We start from the raw sequence: 23,777 nt of genomic DNA, 5'->3' as shown, positions 1-23,777 counted from the left end.
GCGGGTTTGGGCACATTTACCCCTCCACCGGGCTACGGTGGCGCACGTCAGCAAATAATAAGCCCCGAACGGCACGGCACTTTAGGGCCGGCGTGATATCACACCTCCTGCCAACGCATACCGTGGAAGTGGAACCTCACAAGGGAAACTCGGTGCCACAGATGGAAAATGTCCCGGGCTAAGGGGAGGATACCCCGCACGAGAGCCTCATACTGACGCGGACGGCTGAACTGTTCGGCCCAAGGTGCTGGGTGATTCCTGCATTTCGCATTTTGCATTAGCGCACTGCTGGTGGCTAGAGGGCGTGGGGGCCAAAGCGGACAGCTTTTCTCGGATAAGGCAGGGGTATGACGCTTGTCCTCATGTCAGACTGTGCGAAAAATTGCTGATGGTCAGAAATTGATCATAAGAGTATCCTCATCTTCTAACGTATTGAGTTGAGACGTAATCTTCGTCAAGAAATACACAACCAGCGCTATCATGGCAGAAGAGGCCAGGCCCCGCGCAGCGGGAACTAAACAAAATATGCCCGTGGAGACTTCCATCAAAAGGGTCATGACCGCCAGCGACAGCAAGGCCCAACGTTTGTTGCGCGTTGATCAGATGTAAGAGAAGATAGCATTCGAACGTCTGTATTCTCTGGCCCTCCCTTGAGACTGACAGAGAGTCTTCAACAGATACAGCAGGTATGGGCAAAGATAACTGGGCAATATTCGACTCCACTAAAGCCCGGCCAGGAAAGACCGACAGGTTCATTTTGTCAAGACTGCAAAGTCGGCATCCAAGCCTGATCGTTTTAGCAAAACTGCCATGGTCGTTCGTCGTGTCATCACGAAGCAAGGCATGATCTCACATACTGAGATCGACCTCCGATCGCCACATCTCCAAAGCGCTTTTCGAGAGATCTTCCAGGGTGTTGAAGGCCTAGAGCTGAACAAAATGCCCCCAGTGGTGAGTGAATCTGCTTCGTTATAGTTCACGTCAAATGGGACATTGATTGCTGAACCTGTCTTAGGCCAAGCCGGAATTGATCTTTTGGGCGGCGAAAGATCTACTTCGTATCAAGGAGGAAGAAAAGCTCAAGGAACAGCCCTGTCAACAGCTCATTGACGATATTGGGACAGCCTTGCGATTTGTTCAAGAGGACTATACTAGTCAAATTGACAGCTTGAAGTCGCTTCTGGAACAGAAGGAAATTACTTGGGATCTTCTTTGGACCATTTTTCCGCCAAAAGAAGTTATTGTCGCGCCTAGATATGGTGTCATGTCCCAAGAACAAGCCTTTATTCTTCGGGATTCCTCTTACGAGAAGCGTGAGAATGGCACATACTATTTCTCTGCAGTTGGTGACATTGTCACATTCAGTGGTCGAAGATTCGGCACAGGATTAATCACGTTGGAAATTGATAAATATGATGGATCTCGAAAGATCGAGAGCCTAAACTGCTATCCAATCTCACACCATCCAGGTGAATCTGTCATCCGGGAAAGGTTGATCACCAGGGGCAGGAAATATTTGTCATTGCTGGAGAAACCGGCATGCAGAGATTACTTCGTGACATATGGGGTAAAGGAGAAAATTCTCCCTGATGGATTGTCAAAATCGGAGATGTTCAATGTATGTCACCGCTGGCTTATTTTTCTGGAATGATCGGTCATGCTCACAAGCATCTTTAGGCCATGGGGCGAGTAGTGGCGGACCCTGAAGGCTACTACTTCCATAACAGCTCATCGGATTTAAATAGACCTCTTGTGTGGTCAGAAGATGAACTCAGTCGCAACAGCCTTTCGGATGATCAACTCTTGACTTGTGCCTCGTGGATCAACGGCTTCAGCTTGTCTAGTAAAACCTGGTGTCAGCTTGCTGTGACATCGCTGACCAATATCAAGTGGAACAACCTGGCTTTCGAAAGACTCGTTCTGGAAGAAACCCGTCGCGAGCTCATCCACGGACTCGTCAAAGCTCATGGTAAGGATGAAGCAGCATTTGACGATATCGTGGAAAACAAAGGCAAGGGCCTCATCGCACTCCTGACGGGGAGTCCCGGCGTTGGAAAGACACTTACCGCAGAGGCGGTTGCGGAAGTCACGCAGCGTCCACTCTATGTGGTTGCTACTGGTGAGCTTGGAGTTGATGCCGACACAGTGGACGAGCGCCTAGGGATGATCCTGGACATCACGCGACGATGGGGCTGCGTTCTGCTCATCGATGAAGCCGATGTTTTCATGGCTTCTCGGGGCAAGGATTTGGCTCGTGATGCGCTGGTTAGCGTTTTCCTCCGTCGGCTTGAATAGTAAGTCCTATGCCCCTTTCTCTTCTCATCTTCTTCCGGCTGATATCGACCTAGTTTCCGTGGTGTGGCTATTCTTACCACAAATAGAAGCGGAGATATCGACCCGGCATTCAAAAGTAATTTTGATTAATGTGATTCGGTTTCTTGGTGTCCACCGCTAATCGAATTATCTTTCAGGTCGAATCCACTTTACCCTTCATTATCCAGACCTTAACGAGGACAGTCGGAAGGAGGTGTGGAAGAACTTCCTCAGGACTATAACCAAGGAGTCCGAGCTTTCAGGCTTTACTGAAACCGACTATACTGCCCTTGCAAGACATAATCTCAATGGCCGACAAGTATGTCAAGCCGCCTATACCGAGTACCGGACTGCAATAGAGCTGACGTACCTTCCAGATCAAAAACATCGTTTCCTGTGCAGTTTCTCTGGCACGGGAGCAAGGGAAACCCATTACTGTGGAGAACATTGAGAGATTGCTGCAGGTGCTAGTTGACTGATGTCGTTGGGTATTTATTTCAGTTCTCGTACACCTAATAATAGCACAGTCATAGCATTTGCATTGACTTGGCTATTATTTTTTGTTTTTACCCTTTTTTTAGTTTCTCTCGAGGTCTCTTTACTTTCTAGGTAGACTCTCTTAACCAAACGCGGGCGATAGGTACGGACGGGTACAGGTTAATATATTCTATGTATGCCAGAGTGAATGTATTCAGTCATGACAATAATGTGCATATTCTTCTCAATTCATGGTGCATATTGAAAGCCCCAAGCTAGCTAGCAGCAATTAATCCATCAAATGGATTGCCTTAGAGTACCGGAAATAGAGGGGACCAGGAGCTAAAAATGGCTACAATGGGGGTTAACTTTGCAGCGGACGGTTGAGGGTGGAGTTGGCGTAGCTGTGAGCCAATAGGAATCAAGGGGCCCAACTATTCTGCCCAGCCACACCGCCCGGGAGGTGCCGCAATGCTAACGTGGACACGGGACATCCTCAAACAACAACAGCTCTCTTCCCAAGCTAGGAAGTCGTGGATTGCGGAAACGGTGCTTTTTGAAGCTTTAGGACCATTGGTTCTCTGCTGTTCATCATGGATCAAACACAGCCAGGAGACCTGAACTGGCGCCTCAGCGCTCACCCGATCACGCTACTTGTCTTCTTGGCAATTCGCATCGGTTTGTGCTGTCCTACCCTAGATCGCGCTGAAAGTACACTTTACTTACGGGTTTAATCAACAGGTGCTTTGCTTATGTACCTTTTCGGTGTCCTCTTCATTGATAACTTGTAAGGGCCCCTTGGTCGCTGACGATCTAGTCCCGCTAGAATACGGAGCTTCGCCGTGCTAACAAGGCTATCTAGCATCCTGGTGTTCATCTTGACCCTCCTCCTCCTATCTGCCGATTTCTATTATCTCAAAAACATTGCCGGCCGTCGACTTGTGGGCTTGCGGTGGTGGAATGAAGTCAACACAGCCTCCGGCGACTCGCACTGGGTCTTCGAATCCTCCGATCCCAACGTCCGGACGATCAGCGCCACCGACAAGCGATTTTTCTGGTTGAGCTTGTATCTGACACCGGCGTTGTGGGTGGGATTGGCGGTTTTGGCTATTGTGCGACTGGTTGGCGTCATCTGGCTGAGCCTTGTTGGTAGGTATTCCCAACTAAAGCGATCAACAACGATTCCCTCTGTTAGGCTCCCATGGCTAATCTATAAAATTTAGCCATTGCTCTCATTTTGACCATCACAAACACGGTGGCCTTTTCCCGGTGTGACAAATTCAGTCAGGCATCGACGTTTGCGAACCGGGCGCTTGGTGGTGGAATTGTGAACAATCTTGCAGGTGGCCTGCTGGGCAGGTTCTTCCGGTGATTCAGGGCAAACACCACGATTTACATTTTTCAAATTTGAGCTGGCTTACTGTGATGCTTCACTTGTTTCCGGCAATATGTATCCTCTACCTCTCCGTGTCTTGATAAGCTAAATGTACTGGAATTCGATTACCTCTTGGCAAACACAGCCTGGTTAGTGCTGGCAAACTGCTCTGAATCCCCCCCGCGTTTGGTGTAGCTTCCAGCTTAGGAAGGAGCCTAAATATCGTGCTCTGTCATTTGCTCCTCTTCCTCTTTCTTCCCTTCTCTTGTCTCTTCCCCTTCTTCTTTGTTCATCCTCAAGTATTTCATTCCCTACCGGGCACAACTGAATCACAAGGCATCTGGTAAGTAGCATCAACCGTTTGATATTACCTGTTCTCCCCTTCCACCCACGAGCAGTGGGAAGAAGTGCACGTGTTTCCGGGTGACGCTCATGAAGAATCCGACCCGGCTCGTCCATGACTGAGCCCTTCCTGCTGTCAATATTCTTGACTTACTATCTGTCCGTCACCATTTACGTGTATTTCGGGGGAAACACGTCTCTGGGACGTGCTTTGATGACTTTTTCAAGCCTTTTTCACGTGTTGCGGACATGACACTGATGGCGAAGTGAACTCAGGCATCCGCTGTGCTCCAAGATGTCTTCCGTCTGGAATAGACCGTCTTCATGGGACGTCAGCTGGGATAATGGAGACTCCCTCGGCGTGGAAAAGGGTGATTTTGATGGGTGGGATAACACTGTCCAAGGCATGCCATGTCCCCTCATTCCTTGACCACTTCCTTTCATCTTCTTTCACATTTCTCTTCCTCCACCACCTTCTCTTCCTACTACGTCCTCCATTTCTTGGCAAACTGACTTTCCCCTAGGTACCGGCAACAACGAGAGCATGGATACTCGCTCTTCTGGGCATGATGCTCAGCATACTACAACCCCGGATGAGAGCGGAGACTTCGCTTGCCGCGTGTAAGTCTTTCTGTGTTCCATAGCCAACCTCATCTGATCGCTAACTGAGAACCCCCAAGCTGCGGTGAGACTGGTCACTTCGCGCGCCAATGCCCAAATCTCCAAACCCAAGCTTGCTACAACTGCGGCGAAGAGGGGTGAGTTCAGACCACAAGGTACCGTGATTGTGAGCTTGTACTAATTTCGTTGGGTGCAGTCATACCAAGGCAGACTGTCCTAACCGTCGGAAGGTCCAGTCATGCTTCAACTGTGGTGATGAAGGGTCAGTTGTGAACTACAAAGCAATGCCGCCGAGGAGAATCTAAATTCGCGTCCCTCCAGACATTCCAAGGCAGATTGCCCGAACCCGCACAAGCCTATGGGCGAGTGCTACAACTGTGGCCAGGAAGGGCAAGTCCATGGAGCACCTACACAGTTGGGGTCTACACTAACCTTTTGGTTACCAGACATTCCAAGGCAGATTGCCCGAACCCACGCAAGCCCATGGGAGCATGCTTCAACTGCGGTCAGGATGGGTAAGTGATTGCTCATGATAAATATACTCAATTTCCCGATCAATGATATCTTACTATAAATGCAGTCACTCCAAGGCTGACTGCCCGAACCCTTCTGTCTTCAAAGGTGCTTGCCGCATCTGTTCGCAGGAGGGTCATCCGGCTTCTGCTTGCCCTGAGAGGCCAGTGGATATCTGCAAGAATTGTCGGGGCGAAGGTCGAGAATATCAAACCCATCATCTGAAATAAAAGCCAAAAGAACTGGAACTGATTGAAATCAATGATATAGGCCACATCGCTAGAGATTGCAAGGAGAATCGCAAATTCGACCTGAACCACGTTGCGGACCGGCTTCCCGAGGAGGCTTGGGGCATGATGAAGAAAGCGAGTGATGAAAAGGATATCGTCGACTTCCGCGAGGTAATATACCTCCACGTCTCACACGTTTGAATTCCTGCTAAAATTTGCAACAAAGGCTGTTCAAGTCTACTCCAAGGCTGTTCCGGATGCTACCTATGCAGAGATCGAAAAGAAAATGCGCGGAGAGACTTTCAAGGTCTTTCTCATTGCTCTGGTACCTGATTCCCTTGCCACATCTCCCATTAGTGGACGCCTTATCTAACGCTCAATGATTCCGTAGGAGAAGGAGCGTGAGGATGTCCTTAGCCTGATCGATCTTCAGGGCCAGCTAGACCGCGAGTATCTTGTCGGCTTCTTCTTCTCCGACAAACCCATGCGTGCAAACCAAGAGCAGCGCTGGCCTCGGGACAGCGATGAAAATCTTGAGCGCCTGGCCAATGCTGGGCTGCCTTACGATCGTCAGGTCACCAAGTGCTGGAACTGTGGGGGTAAGTTGACTTTGATCAAGCTTGGAAACTACCATGTTTTAAATCTGACTTGTCATAGAGATGGGACACAGTGCACGTGCTTGCAAGCAGGACCGTGCCGAGGTTGAGAAGACTGAGATAAAGTGCAACAACTGTGAGAGCATAGGCCACCGCGTCCGCGACTGCAAAGAAAAGCGACGCAGCAAGTACGGCTGCCGTAACTGCGGGTATGTTCTGTTTCCCATTCCCGTCCAAGGTCCACGGACCTAACAACATCTAGCGTTGAAGGACACGAGGCTCGTGACTGCCCAGAATCGCCAGCTGCAACCGACATCGAATGCCGTCGATGCAATGAAGGTAATGTTGCGAGTCCGACGTTCGTTTATCATGGAATGATGCTATACTAACAATCCTCTAGTTGGTCACTTTGCGAAGGACTGCCCAAACCAGCCTGAAAGAGTCCCGCGCACCTGCCGCAACTGTGGGTATGTATCAGCATGCCATAAAGGAAATAAAGATTTGACGAAACAAATGATCCCCTTGCTAATCTGCTTGTAGGTCGGAGGATCACCTTGCTCGTGAATGTGACCAGCCCCGCAACCCTGATATGATGATATGCCGCAACTGCGAGAAGTGTGAGTAATAATGACTCCTGCCATAAGCTCCCTTTGAAACATGAAGCAGAGACGTGACGTCCAATCATGTGGAATCGAGTACTAAAATTATTGCTCACAGCGGGACATGCGGCCCGGGATTGCCCTGAGCCCAAGGACTGGTCGAAGGTGAAGTGCAACCAGTGCGGCGAGAGTACGTTAATACCCCGGCTTTTAAATTGACCCAACTGATGATATGCTGATAATGAAATAGTGGGCCACACCGTGCGGCGCTGCCCCCAGCCCGAAGCTCTCAATGTGCCGGAAGAGAATGAAGCTATCGGTGATGGTGGTGACGAGCCCGATTATGGCCGGGGTCGGTCTGGCCAGGCCGATTATGACCATGGTGGTGAGGTCGAGAATGTGCGGCAGCAAATGGAAGATGTGGCCTGGTGAATGCGATCAGGAAATTTGCACCCAGGGGATGGGCTTTGATCTGCGCAAGGAGGGGACACTCGTTATCTTTCTATCGATCTTTCATGATGAGCGGCTGATCGGACATTGACCGTGTTGGGATGTTTCACCCAGTGAACCTGCACATGGACGATGGCCAAGGATGTGCGCTTGTTGTGCTTGATCGTTTCAACAGTATTTTCTCCCTAGCGGATTGGTCGTCTACTGATGTAGTTTTCCCACGGACGATTTTACGTTTTGATTTCGAGGGCGAGACTCGACATTATGGCAAATATCTTTTATCCCAATCTCCGTCCAATCGAGGTTTACATTAAGTGCATGGCAAGTCCCGCCACTTTGTAATTGGCTACAGGCTAAGATAACCATAAATCCTTTAATTGATATCTCAGGAAAGCACTGGGTCCGGCTAATTGGCCAGTCCTGACCAAACAAGACACCAGGAGTCCAAGATAACCAGAGCTGCGACGGGGCCGGTTGCAGTCTGGCGTGCCCCTGGAGAACCAGTGATGACGGCACCACACTGCCCGAACCACGTCTGCACATCGGCATCCCCAGCCATCCGGATACCAGAGGTCCATTTTCCGGCCGGCATCTCTAAGCTCGGTGCCGGTGCCGGGCCGTCTCAGCGTCGCCGAGCAGCACAATGCCGCACACCATGATTGATTTCGCGGTATTCACTCACTACAGAAAATCACCCGAGACCCAGTTATCGGGATGCATTGGCGCCGTTCTTCGCTCGTGGGTGACATGCCCGATGACCTCATTCCACGGGAGCCGCGCACTAAGGATGAATGCCGATACCGACCCGTCTGGTCTCGGGCTGAGATGATGTTTACCGTCGAGGGGATTCTTTGATTGGGCAATGGACCGAGCGATACAACGGTTAAAGGATCGATGCGCAAGTGCGCTTTGCGCCATAGTGCATGTTGGGAGATGTATTGCAGTATGGTGGGTGTAATACGCCGTTGTGACGCCGATCCCGTGTACTGTATTCTTGCTCGCCGCTGAATGCGGAGCACCCAGCAACCATTTATGCCCCGGGCTAGCTGGCTGGAGTGTGGAGGAGATGAAGGTTCAAGTTCATAGGACATAGGCTCGAAAGGAGGTCGCACTCGCCATTTGGGGGTGATATGTATCCCTTTGCACCTTGAGCATGTACGTTTCTTTTTCGCGGCTTCTACTTCGACCACTAGGGCTCCCCACCATTGCGGATATTGAGTCCAGATACCAAATTTTCGATTATCAATGCATTGTACGGTGGACCGTCAGCTTCATCTTTTCCTTGCGGACGTTGACATGGCTCGTGTACGAACATCAGTGATGCCCCGGGCAGGTGGTCATCTCTGGGAGATATGGGCGCGACGCCGATCCACCAACTATGCTGTTACAGCGGTGCGCAATGCTTCGTGCCGGACGGGCAATTGGTATCCAATTGGCCCCTTATCCTCAATGACTCTTCCAATGCAACAACAAACACATCAGAATGGCCAACATCGCCAAATTTGGCAATGTGATCGGGATCACAATAACGCATCTCGAGTGTGAGGGTTGACACGCACGAGGCCTTGCACTGTGTTCGTGCGGCCTGGCGATGATGTCATTGTAATCGTTCCCGTCTCGGTGATCGACCATTGTGTGCCCGGCTTTGCCCTTCGGACGGTCGTTCAGTGGGTATAGTCACACTCCGATTGATTGATTCTTGTCGTCTGAAGGATTGCAGTGGCTAGTGTAGCCAAGGCGGTAGGTCCAGCAGGGACTAGAGACTGGATCCGGCCAGTCGGGTTGTCGGGTTTCTCTTAACAAATGGCACGGAGCACGACCAACCCCCGACGGGTTCCTGGCCGACCGAAAAACCGGTAGACCCCCCTTGGTTTGTTGAGGCTGGGCCGTGCGCTGATCCGATCCGGTGCCTCTCGGCCGTATCAGACAGAGAGATCATGTTTAGGTGAGGCATTGGGTCAATGGAAGGGCCGACCTTGGAAAGTCTCATTCAGGTCGAAGGGTGACAATGAGTCCTTTTCTTTTTGCTCCTTTCCTCGGCCAGGAAGAGCCTGGAGAGAGTCGTGGAGGGAAACATGGGGAGGAATCCGGGGAGGGTCCATCGGACCACAAACTGTCGAGTCCACTATGTCGAATGGGTAATGGTAGTCTGTGCTATACACCCACTACTCACTTTTTCCTCGGAACTGTCTCAGCTCCAGCTCCCGCCCCACGCGAGCCACGAAGATCCCCTGCTCATCGATGTAGTCATTGATTGCCCAATTGGGTGTTTGGTCTCTGAAAGCAGCGCTTTTGCGACCGCTGGACTTCGGTATTGTTCGTATGGTCGGTATGGTACGATACCGCGTCCGTACCGAGCCCCGGGAAGCTGCTTCGGAGTTGACTCGACTCGTCCAACCCTCGTCAATCCTGTCTATCCTCTCAACGGAGCCGGTTTTCTTGGTGCAACCCGTGCCGAACAAGACCTGGCCGGCCATCCCGACCGATGATTTGCCGGTCATCCTTCTTGGCGGAGACTTTCAGTCTGCCTGCACCTGCTCGACCCGCCGCCCATGGTCTGGTCGGTCGACTATCGGTGTGGTATGGACTGAGGGGGTCGTCTCTCCCCCGATCCGGCGACGCATAGACATTGACAATGCGACCTTGTATTGTGTTTCCTCCTTGGGCCCATGATCACCGTCTCCTTTCGTTTTCAATGCGCACCGCAGATGAACCCCCTCGTCATGCCAGCAGTGGATCCCCCCAAAGTCTGCGCTTGTTTCACGGCCTTCTTAAACCCCAAGGTCTTCTCCAGGCCAGTGGTGGCCTCTTTACCCTACTCAGCCATCACTTTCTTGTATCCAATTACATCCTCAGGTTGGGCGTGCTGTTGGATTTGAAATTGTTCTTGTCTTTCACTGTTGATGCACTGCGCTGGGTCGAGACTGGCATATCTTGCCGTTGTATACATCTTGTCCTAGAGCCCTGAGCTCATTTTTTCACGGATATCACGACTATACCTCGCCATCATGAAACCGTACTTTGGATTGAGAGGCGGTGCCCTCAATATTATGATCAGTATCATTGCCGGTCTTGATTTTTTGTGTGTTCTGTCCCTTCTCAATCGAGCAATGGGCATCCTGCTAACTATCCTTCCTATGCAGACTTTTTGGTTATGACCAGTATGTCAACGTGGATGGCTATTGAAACAATGATCATATGCTTGGTGCTAACCGTACAACAGGGGTGTTATGGGTGGTCTTCTGACCCTGAACTCATTCGTCGCCACCTTCCCAGATATCGACACGACCAAGGCCGGCTTGGTTGGCCTCAGCAGGCCTGAGCAGAGCCAACGCTCTACCGTCCAGGGTATTACGATTGCCTCATACAACTTGGGCTGTTTCTTCGGTGCTATCTTCTGCATCTGGATTGGAAACTACCTCGGTCGTCGCAAGACAATCTTCGTCGGCTCCATCATCATGGTCGTCGGCGCAACACTGCAGTCCTGCGCCTTCTCCCTTCCCCATTTGATCATCGGCCGTATTGTGACTGGTCTTGGAAATGGTATGAATACCTCCACTGTCCGTAAGTGCATCTATCCCTTGGCATACTTGGTCCTCCACATAAAATAACCTCTCTTGGCAGCTACTTGGCAATCTGAGTGCAGCAAGTCGCACCACCGGGGTCAGCTCGTCATGCTGGAGGGGGCTTTGATTGCCGGTGGAATCACGATCAGTTACTGGATCGATCTTGGATTCTCCTTCCTCGACCCTAGCTCAGTGGCCTGGCGCTTCCCGATCGCCTTCCAGAACCTCTTCGCTCTGGTAATCATGTGCTTTGTACTGCCGCTACCTGAGTCCCCTCGCTGGTTGATTCTCAAGGGCCGCGAGGAAAAGGCCCTGGAGGTTCTCTCTGCCATCCTGGATATGCCCGAGGACGACCCCTATGTGCACTCCGAGTTCGCCGCGATCAAGGACGCCGTTCTGGCTGCTTCAGGTGTCAGCTTCCGCGATCTCCTGACTATGGACGAGAACCGCCACTTCCACCGTGTCTTCCTCGCCTACGTCAACCAGGTGTTCCAGCAGATTTCAGGTATTAACCTCATTACTTACTATGCCGCTACTATCTATGAGAAATCAATGGGGATGGACAGCCTGATGTCACGGATTCTGGCTGCTTGTAATGGAACTGAGTACTTTCTTGCGTCGCTGATCCCTATCTTCGTCATTGAGAAGATTGGTCGTCGCACACTGATGCTGGTCGGTGCTGCGGGCATGTCCATTTCCATGGCGGTCCTTGCTATCACCACTAGCTTCGTCGGCCAGAGCAAGCCCGGTATCGCCGCTGCGGTGTTCTTGTTCGTCTTTAACACATTCTTTGCCTGGGGATGGCTGGGTATGACTTGGCTGTATCCTGCGGAGATTGTACGTCGCCTCATCTCTGTTTCGAGACGTCTGATGCTGATAATAACCAGGTTCCTCTCCGCATCCGCGCCCCCGCCAACGCCCTGGCTACCTCCGGAAACTGGATCTTCAACTTCCTGGTCGTCATGATCACGCCCATTGCCTTCGACTCAATCGGCTACCGGACCTACATCATTTTTGCTGTTATGTAATTCTCCCCAAACACCACCCCCCCCCTTTACTAATAGCCATCACTAATAACCCCTCAGCAACGCCTTCATCTTCCCCGTCGTTTACTTCTTCTACCCCGAGACCGCATACCGATCTCTCGAGGAAATGGACAGCATTTTTCACAAGACCACGAGCATTTTCAACGTCGTTTTCGTCGCTCACAATGAGCCCCACCGCTATGGCAAGCACGGCGAGCTCCTCATCAACTACCAGACCACTGAGGTACATCTGCGCCGCGTGAGCTACGTCTCCGAAAAGAAGGTCAGGCCTCTCTCGTTGGGCTCGGATCTGGAGGGTGGCAAGGGCACGCATGTCGAAAGTCACGACAGTGTGTCAGATAGCGGCTAAGCTGTGAACTTGCAGCAAGATTTGCAAAATAAATGCTTTTCACTTTGCGTTACGCCTGTTGGCAGATTTTTATTGGACTGCCGCTTGAATTTCTTAATGAAATTCTCAACATTTTTCGCGTTGATGATGTGTTAAAGATATCCCTAATAGTATTAGAGAAGAGTAATATATAGAGGACGGGAGAAGTAGCGACTAGAAAAAGAAAAGCGCTAGAACGGAAATAATTTTGCGGCTAGGGCGCTATAGCCTCCTATCAATATTAAGATTCTACCGTCGTAGTCTTCTTTATCTAGATTAGATTAGGACGGCTATTAATCTACAAGGATGAAAACCAAATCCCCTATCGTCATAGGAGCTCTAGTTACGCTTAATGAAGGCCTTAAGTTTGGCGAAAAACTGTTCAATGGGGTTTAGGTTCAGTGAGTAGGGCGGTAGATAAACTAGTTTTACTCCTATAGCGGCATATTTCTGCTTAAGCCGCTTAGTATGGTGAAACGACGTATTGTCTATGACTAGTATAGATTTCGGTTCCGGCTATCTTCCGTAGTGCTAAAGAAGCTGATTAATGAACTTCTCGAATGAGGCGGTATCCGTATAACCGCGGAAGACACGCGAGAGGACGATTCCATCTTGGGTATATGTAGGTATATTTAATATTTGCTCGTCGCGATAGAACTATGATACTTATATAGAGGCTACACCAAGTGGTAACTAGTCGGTTCGTCTAAACCCGATCCGTTTATTATATCTAGACTTATCAATGTAAATAATATAATATAATTACAAGTCGGATAAATGATAAAGATAGACCTCTCGTAAATCGGCGTTTTGCTCTTTAGCCCTCGACTAAGCTGTGTTCTTAGGCTAACCTTTAGAAGGGCCCGCCTAATACTAGAAGTAGTTGCTAGTGTCAAGGATTCATCCAATAGAAAGATAACCATCGAGGTAGAGGCTGGGCCGTTCAATGGTCTTTGGAAGACAGTAACCTCTGCCCCCTGGCAGAAAGATAAGCGGGGCAGATAACTACCATGTTCTAAATACTAATGAAGTGCACGCTAACTATAAGTTGTCAAAATATGGCATCCACCAGTATTATTCAGCTAGCTACTAACCTGCTTCGATTAGCTCCTTGGCTGATTTCCCCCTATCTCTACGCACCTGCTATTTCTTCCATGTAAACCAATAATCATCCTTTTCATCTAAACCCCACTTTGATCTCATTCTCGATCTTATTTGTCTGATTAAGCTAGTGGTCTATACTATTCTGGCTTGCTCCGATAGGTATATTTAAGCCTCTAGTCCGCCTATCAACTCCGCATGACTTCATAGCAGACTCACCTCACAAACCGCATTAATGTCGCTGCCAGAACCCCATCTAGGGTGCCGCCTGTACGTATGCCTCTTTAGTCGACTTCTGTCTGTACTGACTTTGATAGTATTGTTTTGATCCTCACCGTCGCTTCCTTTCTTCCCCAAATCTTCCTAATCCAGACGAAACACACTACCCAAGGAATTTCTTCGCTTTCTATCTTGTGGAGTTTGATTCGGGCCACAGAACAGTTCACTATCTCCATATTTTCACTATATATTGAGTCTGGACCTGAGGGCAACATCCTCCTTCATGATCCGCCAAGTAAAGGGGACCGATTCAATCTGTGCCACTTTGCCATAGTTACAGTCCTTTTCTTATCACTGTGAGGATCATATTATAATATAAGACACGAGTCTGTTTAGAATCTTACCCTCTTCTCCCGCAGATTCGTTCAAACTATTCTCTACGGCGAGCGTAGATTCTTTCTAGTCGCCGCATATACTACTTTTCTTTTCGTCTCGATTATACCCCTACCTTGGATCCTCGAAGCCACTTCGCCATTTCAGGGATTAGATCGACAATTCTTCGCAAGCGTCTTCTGCGCAGTACACTCGATGCTTATCTACCCGATTCTCACGATTCTTGGCTTTGCGGGTATCTATTGTCAAGCTCGTAAAATTCTGACTACACCCTTTCCAAATGCATTGAGTTTATCGGGTTTGGCCGCACAAGCTGTTGTCTTCACGATGGTATCGGTGATGTTTATATGGGCTCTTCCATTTCCCTATGAGAAATCGCATGGCGAATTCAATTGGTTTAGTTTCTCTGTTTGGTACGGCATTATTGGATGGATTATTATCGATAACTTTGTCTTCGCACTCGGCCAGGCGGTGCTTCTTGTCTTAGGCCTACATCGTTCGTCTTTGAGCAAAGTCGGTGTGCGAGGAGGTGAGACTGAGCCACTTTTGGGGAACATTCTAAACGAGCAATGATTTTGAGTAGCCTGTTAGTTGTTGGGGAGGCTGTTCAATTGACCACTATGAACTCCACGTAATTTCTAGCTGGTACGATAAGCCTAGGTCGGCCTCGGTTGTCGTTCGGCTCGCGGACTTTGCCATCAATGCGAACCATTGTGCCTTTATAATCTTGAAAACAACCCCAATCCCACCAGTCAAGTTGAGCCCCCTTGAAATAGTACCGGAACGTATCCCCAGGCGCCACGTTGGCTGGGAAATCAGTCACTGCGTGAGAGTTAGGAATCTGGGTCTGCTGATTCTCTTCCTTCTTTTGTGGCTTAGTCTCTTGCGTATGCTTTATTATATCTCCATGGGCATGACAACGCCTTATCCACAGATTCTCGCATGTTGCATTCAAGGGGACTCGAGGATGAGGTTTATCAGGGGTGAGTGTGGTCGTATATATACACGGCCTGTATGAAGTTGGCTGAGAAACAAGAGTAAATCGGGGATTGTTTGAGCTTGAGCCATGGCTTCTTCTCGATACAACCTTTCTATGTTGGCTTCTTGGGAGAAGGCGGTGTAAAAGGTATAACTTATTTCCAGTAGGTATTATTATAAATCCATCAGACATGTAGAACATTAGGACTAGACCGACAAGCTGCAGTTGTGGTCAAATCCGGCAAATTCACCCTCGCTAGCTAGAATCCTAACTGAACCTTTCACAGTGCAAAAGCCAGCCCACCAAACACAGCCGCCAAAACTGTACCCATCAATATGACGTTGATATCGATGAACAATCCACTTGCCGAGTTGATACCAGAGATACCACCTCCTCCATTGGAAGAAGAAGAAGACCCTGAAGTAGTGCTAGAGGAAGCGGTTTGAATAGGGACTGCACTAGTGGAGCTCTTGAGAGAGGTGGCAGAGTAAGGGGGGATTCCGTGAGGGACGTGATGCGCCGAGAGAACGACGAGCTTGCATCATAGCTGTCGGTCACATAGGCGGACCAGATAGTTGTGGTTGTGGTGCGAGTAGACGTCACGGTTTTGACCGTGTAGGGGGAGTACGAGGTCCAGAAGTAGAACCAATAAGTCCTATCAGAATGAGAATTAGGTAAACCGCCCAGTCCGGCATCCGTGCATCCCCAGCGGGTCTGACTCACCAGTAGTAGGTCGTGTAGTAGTAGTCATAGCTTGCATAAGTATAGTGATAGGTCGAGGTGATGCTCGAAGTCTCCGTTTCAGTCACGCTCTCCACCGCAGTGACGGTGCTTCCCAGACTGCCGGAGTCATACTCCCCAGCACATCCTGACGAGGGGCAGCACACTTTCTCGCCGTTGTAGATGCGACAATGCTTGCCTGCCCGGCAGTAGTATCCACCATTGCAGCACTCCCCGCCGACCGGAGAGCAGTACCCGTTATCGCCGCAGCAGTTCCATCCACTCGGGCAGGTTCCTGAGGTGCAGCAGGTGTCACCGGGATCCGCGCAGTAGCCATTGCCGCAGCAACTGGTGCCGGTGGCACAGCAGCGAGAAGTATCATACGCGCATTCCGAGTATCCAGTGCGGCACTCGTAGGCTCTGGGCTCGAGACCAAAGAGATCGCGGGTATTGAGGCTGCCCACCTGGGCGATATTCAGGGTTGCATTCCACAGCTGTTGAGCCTCATCTTGGATTGCCTCCTCGGCGACAGCAGCGGCGAAGAGGAGAAGGAGAGAAACCCCCGCCTGCTTCGCGAAATTGACCATCTTGTGCAGGATATGGGATCAGAAGTGCCTCAATAATGCCGCATACGAGATCTCTGCCACGTAAACAGTGAGTTCGGCGAGAGCGGCGCGCGCCGGCCGGGGCAAGGTCAAGACTTAAGTAGGATCCTTTGCGGGATTGCCTGCCTCCATGCTTTGGAGCCTGCGCCCCGGCCAAGGATTAGGTCGTCACGCTAGCATTCGTATCGACTGTGATCCGAGGACAATTTTTCGAGCTCGCTGGGGAATACGAGGTTTAGATGCTTGGCGCGCTCTCGAGCCGCTTTTTGACCTGCAGGGTCTACTCCGTACAGAGGGAGGCTGAATGCTGGTCATCAGGGAGACTTATCCGAACCGACCGAATACGCATGTTTCATGCATTATTTCCTGTGTTGACGTCCTGACTTGAGGCGGTCGTCTACATAGGACTTTGGCTGTGGTATAGATCCTATGGATCAGCGCCCACCGGCGCGAACCGAATTTACGCCCGCGGGTGGGGCTTTTCCGGGGCTCACTGGGCAGACCCCCAAATACGAGCTCAGGCACGGTGTCCCCTTAGTTGAATGGCTATACGGCCAATCACTGGGTTGCTAACCATGCGGTCAACCCGCTCTAATCAATCCACCCCATTCCCAATTCGGGGAGTGGCACTTGGCAATAGGAATTTATCCACAAGTGAGAAGCAGAAGGCGAGTCCGAGCCGCAATTCTCTATTGCTTTGCTTTATCATCTATTTCTCAACATCGTCTACCGTTCCCAGCCGCTTTTCCGCTGCCTCCCACTCTCTACTAATAACCTCTAGTACCCAGTCACCTCTAGGCCGAAGCTTGAATTTCAGATCCCTCGGCATTGTCATGAAGCCCACCACGACCATTGCCCACGGATCCACCTCCTCTCCATGAGCGAGCTCGATATCAAATGCCCATAGCAAGCTAGCAACTTGCATGAAAGTCCCATCGGTAGCGACCCTCTTGCCCTGACAGATGCGCCGGCCTTGTCCGAAGACTGGCAGCGGGAGGTCCGTTGTCAGCGTTACCTCTTCATCGCGCTCCTGCCGCAGCCATCTCTCGGGTATGAAGTCCTGAGGATCTCCTAGCGCGGGATCAAATACTTTCTCATCGCGTCCAATGGCCCATGCATTAGCCATGACAGTGACGCCTTTACGGATCTTGACTCCCTGGAACTCGTCGTCTCGATCCGCCCTGCGGGGAATGGACCCTGGTGAGATAGGACGCCAGCGGAACAGTTCGTGGGCAATAGCGTCGATGAAAGCGAGCTTTGGCCGGTCCGAAAACAGTGGGAGACGGTCGCGCCCGACGACATCGTCAAGGACAGCGTGTGCCCTAGTCACACATGATGGCTGGTTCAGTGCTGCGATGAAAAGCCATAGCAGCTGGCGGGGTGAGGTCTCCATGCCACCTTGCACAGATGTCGCGAGAGTGAAGGCAAGGTCAACATCTGGAACGCCGGCGGGTGTGTGCTTCTCTGCTGTCAGGAGAGCTTGCTTTGTGGCATTCCAGCCTTCTGAATCCCTCCCGTGGCAGAATAGGCGCATGTATAGATCGACCTGGGTAGCATATAGTTTGTCGGCAGCACGCCTCCAAGGGGACAGAAAGGCGGGCAGGTGCCGTAACTGGGGAATGAGATCTGGTAGGATGGGATTCGCAGCCAGATGCGTCACCTTCGTCTGGATATCGATAATCTCATGCAGGGTGTGGTCCTCGCAGCGCGGGATGCGCAGGCTGTAATGAAGCGCTAGTATAACGCTTGCTTGGGTACGCTCCAATAAAGGATATATGGTATCAGTGCTCATCAAGCCAGAGTCCTTTTGGAAAGCATGACAGAGGTCATACAAAAGCTGCCTAGACTCAAGCTGTATCAATGGCTGATATTTCGGAGCGGCAGGCGCGCCGAGGCTGGGAGCGAGAATCCGGTGATGCAACTTGAGGTGATCATCGTAGTCATGCATCAGAGTAAAACTTGATTGCCCTGGCTGCGCGCCTGTAATCATCTCCATGCTGACCGATGCTGGACGGTTGCTGTACCACTGGCTGCGACGGCTGAACAACTCCGTCACAGCCTCAAACGAGTTGAGCACGACAATGGGTATAATCCCAAACAGTCTTGGGACTGCAATTGGACCATTTCTTTTGACCCACAAGTCCCAGTTCACCAGGGGCTTCTCCCGGGGGAGCTATGAAGGTCTCCAATAATGGGGAGCTTGAGTAGGGTTCGACAATTATCCGCTTCACCATCCTTGCTTCCTTTCCTCCTGCGAGTGTACAGCAGGGTTAAGAGCCCTATGACAGCAATGAACACGGTGGAAGAGGTAACTGCCATAATAGCTGCTGTGTCAAGGGAAAATACCTGGGGATTAGAAAGGCCGTTCGCCATTGCCGAAGAGGGGGGTCGAGTAGTCAAGTCCCCGCAGCTCGTAAGTTATGCAAGCATTGGTTCATCTTATCATTCATTACTTCCTGTCCACCTCAGTACATTGGTACCCAGTTCAGTGCCCGCGAAGTTGGCCAATCGAAGGCAAGTCAATGCCCAGGCGGTGTCCAAAACTGACCGGACGCTCAAATCGATTGGCGAGTGGGAGCACGCTAAATACCCGCAAGGACTGTCAGCAAAACAAATGAGTTAGAATCCACCAATGGCAACGCTCGTTTCTGAAAGATCTTCAAGGGCTCGAGCCAAACTGCGGGGTGACGCCTTCAATAACCCGCGCTGCCCAATTCTGCTAAATGAAGATTGGCTGTGCTCACCAGCAGGTTTGATGTGAAATGTCAAAGCGATCCTCTAGCCTGGTCGACTTCCTGTAGTGTACTGGAATCGGAAAGCTACCCACCTGTCAAGAGTACTAGCAGAACGAGTGCAATATATTCCCGCAAGACATTAATGGAAGCCCAGTGAATAAAATTACCTTAAATTACCCACCTCCCAGATAGTGACGGTGACACATATCGGCCACTCAGAATCCATAGTTCACATTTCAATATATTTGTTGCGATACAATGGAACTTGGTGCTGGCTTGGTGTAATACCAACTTCGACGGCCTTGTCATTACGTCAGCAAGTAGCTACATACATATCACGTGGTTTGTCCGAGACCGGCGATACTAATTCGCAGACGCAAAATGCGTGAGGATATGACCCAAATATGTACAAAAGACGATCTGGTTCGATCATTATTGCTATACACCATAACAAATCTTATAGACCAGCAATTCCAGTAGGGTGAGCCAAGGCGTTTTGACACCGATTATGTCCAGCATCATGAGGGGAGGGGTGGAGGGGTTGCATGAAGATGCATTACCCATAGAATTTTCATGATTTAATCGCTAGTCCTAAAGGCACGGGAAAACCTGCCTATCCGCGCTCAAGAGACAGCAGAGATACAGCAAGTCGGGAGGCCCAATTCCGATCACCAGATTTCCTGTGTTTGCACGGTAACATTCTGACAGCGGTGATCTCTGCAAGGGGATGGCCTGATCAAAGTCCACATCATTCCGAGCGCCTAGAATTTAGGAATAACCTGCAAAACAGCCTCCACTGGGGAACTGTGAGTCAGAAGCAGATACGGTTATTCTCGGTGAGCGATGTTTACTTGTTGGGGAGGCTTCCGCGGCGTGGAGCGCCGAGAGTCGGAAGCAATTTCCCACCGGCTTGCGATGCGCTCAACCTCAACAAGCTCAACATCGCCTTGGATTGTCTTATTTAACTTCTGCGCAGAGAGGCAGAAAGGCAGTAAGTCGCGTGTCTTCTGCCCATATTCTATCTATTCTTCTGGGTTCATAGAAGCGTCGCAAAAGTCCGTGGCTGGGCCTTTGCACTGCCAAGGCCTTACGCCCCTCTTCCTGCGCATTATCAGATCTGCAAACGGGGTGACTTGACTTTCTCCGCCACCAACTTTTTCTCTCCCGCTCAGTCAGCTTTGACGCGAGCTCAATCGAACGTGGTGCTAGCACACGAAATCTCGGAAAACAGTCACTGATCGTGCGGCAGACTTGCGGGCGTCGAAATTTGGGATCTATCCCGGATCGCCAGTCTGTTTGGTCCAGACGTTGTGTGGATTTGGATCAATTGGACGAAGAACCCGATAGGTGATCCGTACGTCCGGGAAAACAGGCCGGCAAAAGAAATACCAGACATCCCACTTCGCGAAAAATGTCAGCCGAGTCAGCCCAGACTGCCTTTGGCAGCACCAAGGAGCCTGTCTCTGGTGAGGTCTACGAGCGTCCGCAGGCCCCTTCTGAGTCGACAGACATGGACGACCTCGAGCCTAGCGAGTTCAATGTCGAGAACATTGAACGAATTTATAGGTAAGTCGCGTTTTTCGCGGACATTTTACTACCCTTAAACTAACACCCCTGACTCAGGAAACTGGACTGGCGCATTATACCCGCCTTCTGGGTTCTCTACTTCATGTGCTCGGCCATCCGCTCGAACGTTGGGCTAGCGCAGACAATGAATGCGAACTCCGGTCATGACCTTGCGGATGTGTTGCATCTGAATCCCCACCAGATTTCGACTGGTTTGGCACTGTTCTATGTTTGTTATGTGGTGTTTGATCTGCCTTCGAACCTGGTCATGACCCGCCTCAGTCCCCATGTGTGGCTGAGTCGCATTGTGATCAGTGTTGGTCTTATCGGCACCTGCATGACAGCGATGAAAGCAGCCTGGAGCTTCTAGTATGCTATATTCTGATCCGTTGCAGTTGCCATGATTTTTTGGTTCTAATGAGATATAGTCTTCTTCGCCTGCTTCTGGGTATTGTCGAGGCTGGGTTATGGCCCGGCATGACTTACTACCTCACGCTCTTCTATCCGCCCTCACGAATTGGAAAACGTATTGGCCAATACTTCACGGCTGCACAAGTCTCCGCAGCAGTAGTTGGGCTTGTCTCTGCAGGCTTCCAGGAGATGGACGGCGTGCAAGGGTATGTTGGATTCCAGTGGATGTTCCTGGTGTACGGTATCATTACTATCGCCCTGGGATTTGCGCAGCTGTGGTGGTTGCCCGACCGACCTGTGGCACCAGGAGCGTCGGCTCCAGAGCGCCACTGGATGCTGCGCTGCTTGCCGCAAAGCCGCCCTGCTTTGACTGGGCGGGATTCCATGATTCACTACCACGATATGAAACGCGTGTACCATAATTCGAAGTGGACTTGGGGGGATCTGCTCCATGTGTTCATGGATTGGAGACTCTGGCCACTGCTGGTCATGTACTTCGGTGTCGTCGGGGTTGGAATTGGCGTCCAGCTGTACGCCAACCTGATCATCAAGGCGATCAACCCGTCCTTGAACGGAGTTGATCTGAGCTTGCTCACTGCGCCCATTTGGATAGTAAGTTCTCTGGGGTGTGAAATATTTCATATTTCGAAGCTAATTATGATCTCTAGATGGATCTTATCGCTATTCTCATCGTCACTCCCTTCTCGGACCGTTTCCACCGCCACCGCGCACTGTTCTTCTCCATTCCTGTTCTTCTCCAGATTCTGGGCTTGCTGCTGACCAGCTACGCCGGCACTGATGAAAACCCTTGGCCGCGGTACGGTGGTCTCCTGATTGTCGGATTCGGTCTCGGTCCAACTGTGCCCATCACCATGACGTGGACTGCCGAGATCTTTCAGCCTCGGCATGGTGAAGTTGGTGTGGCCGCGGCCTCTGCCGTGGTCTCGGGATGGGGTAATCTGGGCAGCATTCTGACAACGTATGCGCTATATTCGGGATGGAAGAGTGACTATGAGGCACCTGGGCGACAGAAGTACCGCAAGAGTAATCTGGTCATGGTCGGCATTCTGATCGCAAGTATCCTCGCTGCGGTATTGATGGAGGTCTTGCTTCGGGTTGTGGATCGTAGGTCTCGTTATACTGGGCAGGAAGGTGATAATGATGGAGTTGATGGTGCGGCATGTCGTGAGATACAGCAGCGTGGTCTACAAGGGCTTGGATCGGGAGTAAGACGGTGGTTCCGACGCGACAAAACGGACTGCGAGTAAAAGTATGTATATAATCAGAACCGGCAGGTAATTGCTATAATTTCATCCGCCAGAGATACCTAGCGGTCAATTTCACGTCCCACGAACATACTTGATACACATGTATATCCGCATTCGTACCTAGCTATCAACTTGCTGTTTTTCTTCAGTGAGCCATAACGAACTCGGGCTCGGCACATATAACAGGAGGGGCGACCAGAGCATCAGTAATTGTGAGAAGACCCTCTAAGACAAAGATCCCACGCCAGCCACTATACTGTAGAATTGGGGAGAGATCGGGATATTTCAGCATTCCATGGCTAGTTCAACACGGACCAGATTATTCGCACCCTTCCATGGAGCCGATTGCATTAACAACAAGCCCGGTAAAGGAACCTATCAAGTTTGTAGCGCAATAGCAGATCGCAATACGGAATTGCAATTCGTGCAACGGTGCCAGTTACTAGGTGATGTATGTCTCGCCTGGAAACAGGCCCGCTTCAGTGACGCAAGTGGAGAAACATGCAGCTAGCAAGCTGGAGTAATTCTGAATCCAGCCCATGGACATAATGGTATCAGTTGCTCACATGTCAGAAATAGCGATAGCTTCATATCAGGAAACTCTATGAAAGCGCGCTGCGCTCTTCTAACGGGAACGATGAGAACACCCTAATTGCGCTCGGAATAATAGATACTTTCTCCCTGGTATTCTTGTATAGGTAGGCGTTGTAGATGTATAGGCTCGAGACTGGGTGATTGAAGGGGGTGACTTGCGTAATGCTCCTCTGGTAGAGTAATAAGTAGCGAATTAGTTTTGGTTACTAAGCTCATTCAGATGAGTCTGCTTGGTAAATGAACCTAGGCGGCCGATCTGTAGAGCGTTGCTCCTGCGATAATTTTATCCAGCCTTGGCTACTCATATACGGAGGCCCGTTCTAAGCTACCATTGCACTGCATCTTGGTGGTCTGGAGCCGGATTAATTGCGGCAGCCAAAATGATACGAGGGCTCTAGCCCTGATAGCTTGGTTTGAATAATAATATAGTTGGCCTCTTAGCTTAGCATATGGGTAATGAGCTTCATGCTGATTGAAGCAATCTACCTCGGCTTTTGATATAGATTTCTGAGAAACAGTCTCTCATATGCTCCATACATGTCTTGGATACTTGCATACAGGCTTTTGGCCATTACACCGCACGTTTCTCGAGCGACAAAACTCGGAGCTTCGGAGGAGACTCTTCTGTGCTGCCTCCGAGGTCCGGCATGAGGGTAGGAGACCGCCGTGGAGGACGAAAGTCAGGAACGCG

The 23,777-nt window shown here is 50.6% G+C and overlaps 9 protein-coding genes across 9 annotated transcripts; 5 read left to right on the top strand and 4 right to left on the bottom strand.

Moving 5' to 3' along the window:
• Nucleotides 1-810: 810 nt before the first annotated feature.
• N7482_003735 (uncharacterized protein) lies at nucleotides 811-2,295 on the top strand (the record flags this gene model as incomplete). Its single annotated transcript, XM_056685860.1, has 3 exons — nucleotides 811-951; nucleotides 1,016-1,618; nucleotides 1,678-2,295. The coding sequence occupies 3 exons, from the start codon at nucleotides 811-813 to the stop codon at nucleotides 2,293-2,295; spliced, it is 1,362 nt and encodes a 453-aa protein (XP_056544602.1).
• Nucleotides 2,296-3,383: 1,088 nt separating this feature from the next.
• Nucleotides 3,384-4,162, top strand: N7482_003734 (DUF846 domain-containing protein; the record flags this gene model as incomplete). Its single annotated transcript, XM_056685859.1, has 4 exons — nucleotides 3,384-3,468; nucleotides 3,532-3,577; nucleotides 3,653-3,939; nucleotides 4,014-4,162. The coding sequence occupies 4 exons, from the start codon at nucleotides 3,384-3,386 to the stop codon at nucleotides 4,160-4,162; spliced, it is 567 nt and encodes a 188-aa protein (XP_056544601.1).
• A 640-nt stretch (nucleotides 4,163-4,802) lies between these two features.
• N7482_003733 (uncharacterized protein) lies at nucleotides 4,803-7,498 on the top strand (the record flags this gene model as incomplete). Its single annotated transcript, XM_056685858.1, has 16 exons — nucleotides 4,803-4,920; nucleotides 5,032-5,128; nucleotides 5,188-5,265; nucleotides 5,325-5,390; nucleotides 5,450-5,518; nucleotides 5,575-5,643; nucleotides 5,709-5,839; nucleotides 5,912-6,042; nucleotides 6,098-6,196; nucleotides 6,263-6,470; nucleotides 6,529-6,676; nucleotides 6,730-6,806; nucleotides 6,868-6,934; nucleotides 7,008-7,084; nucleotides 7,185-7,256; nucleotides 7,317-7,498. 16 exons carry the CDS (start codon nucleotides 4,803-4,805, stop codon nucleotides 7,496-7,498), a joined length of 1,689 nt encoding a protein of 562 aa, XP_056544600.1.
• Nucleotides 7,499-7,922: 424 nt separating this feature from the next.
• N7482_003732 (uncharacterized protein) lies at nucleotides 7,923-8,108 on the bottom strand (the record flags this gene model as incomplete). Its single annotated transcript, XM_056685857.1, has 1 exon — nucleotides 7,923-8,108. The coding sequence occupies one exon, from the start codon at nucleotides 8,106-8,108 to the stop codon at nucleotides 7,923-7,925; it is 186 nt and encodes a 61-aa protein (XP_056544599.1).
• Nucleotides 8,109-9,681: 1,573 nt separating this feature from the next.
• N7482_003731 (uncharacterized protein) lies at nucleotides 9,682-9,993 on the bottom strand (the record flags this gene model as incomplete). The annotated part of the gene is made up of 1 exon (XM_056685856.1): nucleotides 9,682-9,993. One exon carries the CDS (start codon nucleotides 9,991-9,993, stop codon nucleotides 9,682-9,684), a length of 312 nt encoding a protein of 103 aa, XP_056544598.1.
• A 531-nt stretch (nucleotides 9,994-10,524) lies between these two features.
• Nucleotides 10,525-12,477, top strand: N7482_003730 (sugar porter family MFS transporter; the record flags this gene model as incomplete). The annotated part of the gene is made up of 6 exons (XM_056685855.1): nucleotides 10,525-10,598; nucleotides 10,660-10,677; nucleotides 10,740-11,080; nucleotides 11,141-11,919; nucleotides 11,970-12,106; nucleotides 12,168-12,477. 6 exons carry the CDS (start codon nucleotides 10,525-10,527, stop codon nucleotides 12,475-12,477), a joined length of 1,659 nt encoding a protein of 552 aa, XP_056544597.1.
• A 2,990-nt stretch (nucleotides 12,478-15,467) lies between these two features.
• On the bottom strand, nucleotides 15,468-16,494 carry N7482_003729 (uncharacterized protein; the record flags this gene model as incomplete). Its single annotated transcript, XM_056685854.1, has 3 exons — nucleotides 15,468-15,722; nucleotides 15,746-15,842; nucleotides 15,911-16,494. 3 exons carry the CDS (start codon nucleotides 16,492-16,494, stop codon nucleotides 15,468-15,470), a joined length of 936 nt encoding a protein of 311 aa, XP_056544596.1.
• Nucleotides 16,495-17,221: 727 nt separating this feature from the next.
• Nucleotides 17,222-18,508, bottom strand: N7482_003728 (uncharacterized protein; the record flags this gene model as incomplete). The annotated part of the gene is made up of 1 exon (XM_056685853.1): nucleotides 17,222-18,508. One exon carries the CDS (start codon nucleotides 18,506-18,508, stop codon nucleotides 17,222-17,224), a length of 1,287 nt encoding a protein of 428 aa, XP_056544595.1.
• A 2,150-nt stretch (nucleotides 18,509-20,658) lies between these two features.
• N7482_003727 (putative MFS transporter) lies at nucleotides 20,659-22,492 on the top strand (the record flags this gene model as incomplete). Its single annotated transcript, XM_056685852.1, has 4 exons — nucleotides 20,659-20,813; nucleotides 20,871-21,182; nucleotides 21,242-21,836; nucleotides 21,893-22,492. 4 exons carry the CDS (start codon nucleotides 20,659-20,661, stop codon nucleotides 22,490-22,492), a joined length of 1,662 nt encoding a protein of 553 aa, XP_056544594.1.
• Between the last annotated feature and the right edge of the window lie 1,285 nt (nucleotides 22,493-23,777).

Source organism: Penicillium canariense (genome assembly GCF_028826845.1).
Source record: "Penicillium canariense strain IBT 26290 chromosome Unknown utg000002l_segment0_segment0, whole genome shotgun sequence".
Lineage (NCBI taxonomy): Eukaryota > Fungi > Ascomycota > Eurotiomycetes > Eurotiales > Aspergillaceae > Penicillium > Penicillium canariense.
Note: the sequence above shows the minus strand (reverse complement) of the source record. Positions and strands in the feature narration are given on the sequence as shown.